The 7,372-nt window shown below is 40.7% G+C and overlaps 1 protein-coding gene across 1 annotated transcript in view; it reads left to right on the forward strand.

Annotated features, from left to right (window-relative positions):
- The window catches only part of LOC101978902 (ATP-binding cassette sub-family G member 3-like), a 20,891-nt gene extending 13,553 nt beyond the window's left edge, over positions 1-7,338 (forward strand). Inside the window, 4 exon segments of the mRNA XM_013355572.1 lie at positions 839-975; positions 4,690-4,841; positions 6,053-6,154; positions 7,055-7,338. Of these exon segments, the coding sequence (XP_013211026.1) occupies positions 839-975; positions 4,690-4,841; positions 6,053-6,154; positions 7,055-7,338 (675 nt within the window).
- The last annotated feature ends 34 nt before the right edge of the window (positions 7,339-7,372 follow it).

Raw genomic sequence — 7,372 nt, forward strand, 5'->3', positions numbered from 1 at the left:
GGAACCTCTGAGCTCCCCGTCCCAGGCTGGCACTGCGGGGCCAGAAACTCACCCCAAGGCTAGGACTCCTGGTGCCGAGAGATCAGGCCTCTGTGCTGGATGGGCAGGTCGCAAACAAGGCCAAAACATCATTTGTTGTATGTTATCAGTAGGGCTTGATCATGGCTTTGGTTATCATGTTTGGAGAAAATTGTTCCCTGGTTCTGAGTCCCCCTAAACCTTGTTATTCCATTACTTTACACGTGACGTTGGCTGGTTCAATGACTGCTCTAGTTCTATAAACTATGAACTTTTGGATTTGTCTGGAAGGATGTATCCTGGATTCTGTATTGTTATACAGTGTAAATAATGTCAATTCTTGAGGTCTTAAGGAACTGAAAAGACTCTGATAAGAAAAGGTGTAATTTTTGGCAAAAAAGCAGTATGTGTATTTGTATCTGTATGTCTCTCTATGTATGTGTATGTCCATGTGTGTGTTGGCACAGGTGTAAAATGACAACTATATTATTAGAGATACTTCCTCTTGTTCTGTCCCATCTTCCTTGTCCTTTAGACAGAGATTTCACTGTGCCTGTTTTTGAAAGTGATGACTCATTACTTTAGAATATGTGACTTGATAAAGAAAAACAGTAACTGTCATTAGCTTGGGTTTCATGTTATGTCTGTCTTGAGCCTCTTTCTTCTCACTTGGAAATAAGAAATCTTCTCCCAAGTGCACATATTTTTGCTTGTCAGAATAATGATATAACAATACCTTTTATTGCTGCAATAGGCTCGTTCATCAAATGACAGTGACTGTGGGTGTGCTTGTTGATAATGAAGGCTGTTGGTGCTTTAGCCTAGGTCTAAAGAGCTTGAGAAAAGAACCAGTATAGCAATGGAGCTGGTCACTGAGCATTCCATTTTGTTCTTGGATGATCCCACCACTGGCTTAGACTGGAGCACTACTACTGATGTCATCTCCGTCCTGAGAAGGTAAGAGCTGAAGGAACATTAAATTTTCCTCACTTAAGAACTGGTCACTTGTGTGTATTTTTGGTGCAGGAGATTCAGAGGTAAGCTACAGAATTTCTTCCTTGTTTATTAGATGGAAACTTCAATTAACAAGGAATACATGTCAAGAACAATGAGACAAGAGTATAGGGGAAGATGGCTGTAGTGAAGATGGAGACTGCTTTAAACAGCATGTCCCTATAACCCTCAAACATTGTTTAGGTGATCTGGGGATGGGTGGGTGAGATCCAAACAGAGTGTTAGATGGAGAGAAAACTCATTTGTTCTGAGGCAATGCATGCTTGGTGTGTCTGGAACATTAAAGAGACCACATTGACCAGAACCCCACAGCCTTAGGGGATGGAAATTTGCTAGTGCACTGCTAAAGACACCACACACTGGGTGACAGGAGTTAAATATCTTACAGTTCTGGATCCTGGAAGCCAGATATTAAGGTATCTTTAGCCTGTGTCTGCTGAGGTCTGGATCAATGAGTTGTGCTTGGTGTCTCCTATCTATGTATCTATGCCCTGATCTTAAATGGACACCAATTACATTAAGACACACTAGTATTCTCATTTAAATTTAATTCCCATTTTAAAGACTTTATCTTCAATTATAGCTGCTTTTTAAGTTCTTACATAAGAAGTCTTCCACAAATGAGTCCTTAGAAGGACACAATTCAGCCCTCCACATTCACAACTAAAGGAAGAGGGGTTGGTAGGGTTGGATGTAGATTGCCTAGATGCCCTGCATCACTGTAAGGTCTAAGGTTTTCCAAGGCAGGGGATGTGGGAAAGCTTCCGAGTTTAGAGCAGAGCAATGCATCATGGAGAAGGCTGTGCAGCTGCTCTATGGGAATGTAAAATGTCAGGAGGAGGCTGAGATGTGGGAGTTCCTTAGCTATCAAATGGTGGGTTCTGGGTGTCTTTGAATATAGAATAAATTAGATTATCTTTGGTATTAGCCCTGGATGTGATGGTTGAGGTAATGATTGCTAAGGTCTGGACCCTGAACCTGGGGAAGAATGAGTCAAAGAAATAGCATTCCCGTCTCTCACAAAATAGCTTTGTGGCTGAAATATTTATAGAAAAATAGTAAGAGTTAGGTTTTTACATTTTAAAAACTAGTAAGAGTTCCAAACTGACTGAATAACCCCACGGACCATGTAAGGAATATCCCTTTCCCAGGACCTAGGTTCCTGGCTGTTGAACCTTACTGTGCTCTTTGTCTTTCCTTCCTTCTCCCTTTTCTTTGATTTGTTCTGACGTCATGGTCACTACATATCTTTTCCTGTCCCTCCAGGAACCAAGATCACTTTACCATTGTACCTTCAAGTGAGGAAGTCAGCAACTGGGGACTTGCCACCTTCTAGCCTGTAGATGCCTCAGGTGTCACCACCTTCCCTGTCTGTCCCTTTTCCTGTCTACTTCAGGATACTCTCTATGATCAAGTTCTTGCTCATTTTCCAGTATGGAATGCTTCTCTGTTGCTGTGTTTCATGCCATGGGTAGTCTTCGTGCTTTGCATGGGGTCATCCCAAGTGTGGTTTCTCTCAGTGTTCTGGGAGCAGATTCAGTCCCTGATATGCTGTCTTCTCCTTGGTCTCCAACACTTCTGGAAGTGCGTCCTTGTGGTAAAATCATTTTAATTTTTTCCAATTTATTTATCTATGTATTCTCTCTCTCTCTCTCTCTCTCTCTCTCTCTCTCTCTCTCTCTCTCTGTGTGTGTGTGTGTGTGTGTGTGTGTGTGTGTGCATGTGTAGCATGTTTGTAGAGGTCATAGGAAAACTAAAGGGACTTGGTTTTCTCCTTTCACTCACTGGGTTCTGGGGATGGAAATCAAGTCTTAAGACTTGGCGTCAAGTGTCTTTACCCATTGAGCCATATTGCTTGCCTGGCTTGAATTTTGATCATCTAAACATCTTGTGGTTGCCAGTTATATTAGATGAAATTGTATCTTTTTCTTTTGAGATTTATAAACAGTCTAACAAGGAAAACAATTGGCTAGTAGACCATTATTGTGTCCTGATCTCCTGTCTACCATGTGGTTGTCCTGCTGGAATTCAAGGTGTGCACTACCATGTCTAGCTCCCTCACCTTTTTCCGTTTTCTTTCCCTCCCTTCCTCTCTCCCTATCTTCATTTCTTCTTTGCTTCCCTAACTTTCTTTCTTAATTCCTTCTTCCATCCCTTCCTCCTCACTCTCTTTCTTTTGTTCTTTCTGTTTGTCTTAATGAAATAGAGCCTTTTGTAACCTTGGTGGGCCTTGAACTCTTGATCCAACCAAGTTCTGGGATATTACAGATATTCCAGCCTATCCAGATTTAGAACAAAACATAATTCTTTATTGATTCTTTGGGAATTTCACATCCTGCCCCTAATTCCACACAACTCTTAGTCAGTTCCCCCATATCCACACTTCACCCTCCCAGAACACCCCTTACATGCCTTGCAGCAGGTCACAGATGAGGTACATGTTGGGTTGGGAAAACTCAGAGCCCTGGATGTGTGCCTGTGTGGCAGCTGAGCTGGTCAGTAGAGGACATATATATTACCATAATCAGCTTTTGTAAGCATATATTCAAAGCAGTTTTAAGTACTGTTTTTGGTTATTGTTTCTCCTAACAGAAGATATGACTTCCTGAAATGGTTGTTCAGCTTATTTTTTTCTATTATGTAATTAAAACAATGATCCAGTCCCACCTTTGTCCCTCACTAACTGACCCCTTGGACTATTACTTGACCTTTTAAGCCTTATTCTGAAGAAGCTCAAGAATTCACTTAGCTATAAAATGGGACTAAACACTCACTGATACAGAACCAAATAGACGTTGCCATGATCCCACTGCTGTGTCCTGCTCTTCGTCAAGGGGGAACTTGAACCAGTTGCTCCTTGCCCTTGCTCTGACCATCAGAGAGAGACAGAGAGAGACAGAGAGAGAGAGACAGAGAGACAGAGAGAGAGAGACAGACAGAGAGAGAGAGAGAGAGAGAGCATGTGACCCCTCTCCCTCAGTTCTTAAGCAGTCATTTATGCAGACAAGACCATGCCTTAGGCCTTATTTTCCCAAAAGTCATTGACTAAACAAATTAAAATCCCACAACGCCTCATCAACAAAAAGTGGAAATTATATTAGAATTTTCTTTTGCCAATATTGTGGAAGTGGAAATGTGGTTATTGCTGAAGTGTTTAGGGAGAGCAAGTGGTTAGGAATGTGAGTCGCATCATCAGAACAGTGAAAGCCAATTCCTGAAGAGACAGAAAGTGTGAACGATTGAGGGGAATTGTGCTTACAGTCACAGCTGTAATGTTTGCTCTGTCATTGCTTCTCAAGCTTGAGTGAACCTGTCAATCACCTGAGCAGCATGCCCATGATATGGATTCCCTGCACTGACTCTCAGATATTTCTGTTCATTGTCTAGAAAACTGCATAGCTCAACATTGCCAGTAACACTTGAGTGGACCTTGAATTACTAACATCCCACACATTAGAAGTCCTAATCTCTTAAATAAAGGCTTGGAGCTTGGTTTCTCTATCAGGTGCATGAAACAAATAAGACAAGGTATTTTTTTTAAGGAGAATTCAAAGTAAAATGGGAATGAAGAGTATAACTTCAGGAACAAAATATTTTGTTGAGAATCTCAAGTTTTCTCTGTCCAGTGACTTATTACTTTTTCCACTTTAAACTTAGGATGTCTAGGAGGGGACGGACAATCATCTTCTCCATTTATCGGCCCCCGCACTCCATCTTCAGACTGTTTGACAGCCTCACCTTACTGGCCTCAGGAAAAGTCATGTTTCACGGGCCTGCACAGGAGGCTTTGGAGTACTTCCAATCCGCAGGTATGGCTGGATTTGCTGTGAGAGCTCCTTCAGTCACGGGATCTGGGGAGAGAAGAGGGGTTCTCAGGAATGCTGCTTGGCCCTCATGCAGACTTACTGTGTGGGGGTTTCTCCATTTTAAATATCTTTGGTTATTTGGTGACAGGATTCTGCTATTTGTGCAGCACAGGCTTGTTGAGAAGGTTGCTGTCTTTCTACTGTCCTGTATAATGCCTGTGTACAGGATTTCTACTGAGTCTCTTGTTCTGCTTCCTAGTCATGGTGACCCTCTTAATTAACATGCTGGGCTCAGGCCCTGTAATCCATCTCTTGAACAGCATTGGAAAGGCTCAGCATCATCGTGTTCATGTTCACATAATGGTTGTTTTTAGTTTGCCCCTAGTGTGACCTGACTCTGAGGAGCTGTGGAGAGGTCACTTAACTTTACTGTAACTTTGCATTTCAGGTTTAGATGATGCATGGGGGCTATGGTGACTCAGGTCTGGCTTCTGTGGTCTTATGTTTTCAGTCTGCCTGGTTTGTTCATAGTCAGATTGAATGATGAAATGTTTTTTAATGATTCATGCCATCAGTTTCATCTTAAAGTAATATGGATATAGTTATGGATGAGTCTCATTGACAACAAATATAGATTTAAATATTTGTTGTCCATCACTCTTTGTTTCTAATTAATACTTTTCATTAAATATGTGAGAACATTCATGAGTCCATGAAGTCTAATAAAAAATTAGGTTGTGTTCAAATGATTCTTTCACAGGAAGAATTGTTTTATCTGTGCCTATGTTTAGCCTATGTCTAGTCTAGGTCTATTCTATGTCCACTTCTAGTCTATGCCTATGACTATGTCTATGCCTAGTATATTCCTATGTTTAGTCTATGTATTTGTCTAGTTGTCTTGGTCTATGTCTAGGCTATGTCTACTCTGTCTATGCCTGCGTAATATATATATATATATATATATATATATATATATATATATATATATATATTGTTTATGTTTGTATAACATCAACATATATGTACACATGTATACAACAGGCAGTGAGGCAGAGATTGTTGAAATATTATGAGTATATATATAATAGAAGAGGATAAGTAGTGGGGGGGAGGGGCAAGGAGAGGAAGACGTTGTTAGATTCTCTCTTCTTCCCCTTTCACTCTCTTTGAAAGAAGGTCCTCAGATTTGTGTTCGTGCCCTACCTTCCTTGTAGGTTACAACTATGATTCCCACAACAACCCTGCAGACTTCTTCCTAGACGTCATTAATGGAGGCTTCTCTACTCTATTAGATACAGAGGAAGATGACCATGAAGGTATGTGAGTCTTCATTAAAACACAATCGTGTGTCGAATAGCTTTTATGTTAATTTAGTGTATAAAATTAGCTAGTAGATATTGCTCTCTGTTGGTGCTGGTGTTTTTAATTTAATTTATAAAGAAAATTTATATGACATTGTCAAAAGAGAAAGTTCTGGTTAAAAGTAATGCACCTATTGCTTGTCATGTTATTCTTGCTATAGTTTTAGATAGGGTTTGCTTATGTGGCAAGACTGGCCTTAAATGTGTGTTTGTTCTGCCTCAACTTCCAAGTAGGTATTACAGAGCTATGTCACCATGCCTGACTTTGTTTACAACATTTTAAGAACAAGATAGTTGACAGTTTATAAATTTGCATAAACATTTCCATATGTGTTCACACATGGACTAGGGCAGGGACCAGAATTTTATGTTAAGAAGGATAGATCCAGAGGGGAAGGAGAATTTTGTTAAGAATTGGGGCCCAGATGGGAAAAGGCCAATCAGATTGCTGTGTCCATGGGGTAATGACAGTAGTCAGCTCAGTTAGGGACACTTTTCTAATCAGTGAAGAAATTACACAGGAGAAATTATTTTATGTTCGAAGTTTGGTGGGCTGAAGATGGAGCTCAGCTAGTAGAGTGCTTGCCTAGCATGCACAAAGCCTTGAGTTTGTTTCCCAGCAGCACATAACTGGTTGTGAAGGTGCATGCCTGTAATCTCAGCATTGAGACAGAAACAGGAGGACCTAGAGAAGTTTAAGGTCACCCTTTACTTCAGAGCAACTTTGAGGCCAGTCTAGGGTACTGTCTGAAAGAAAAACTGACACATAATTTACATTATTCATGAATAGTATCTCAGAAAAAAATCACTTAAACTTTTGCCTGTTTCTTATCTTTATCCATTTTCATTCCAAAGCCGACAAATATAAAGAGCTTTCTGAGAGACAGCATGAAGTCACAGAAGAATTAGCCAATATGTATGCCCAGTCCTCCTTATACAGCAAAATGAGAACTGACCTGGATCGACTCTTGGGGGAACAGAAGGCAGGGAAGAGCTCAGCCTTGGAGGAGAACACATGTGTCACCCCTTTCTGGCATCAGCTCCGGTGGATTATCTGTCGTTCATTTAAAAATTTCCTGGGTTTTCCATGGGTCACTGGGATCCAGGTAATCTGATGAGTTATTTTAATTTTATTGTGAAAAACTCACGTGGGAGCAATTTGTTTCTGAGTCA

This window comes from Microtus ochrogaster, unplaced genomic scaffold (genome assembly GCF_000317375.1).
Source record: "Microtus ochrogaster isolate Prairie Vole_2 unplaced genomic scaffold, MicOch1.0 UNK182, whole genome shotgun sequence".
Classification (NCBI taxonomy): Eukaryota; Metazoa; Chordata; class Mammalia; order Rodentia; family Cricetidae; genus Microtus; species Microtus ochrogaster.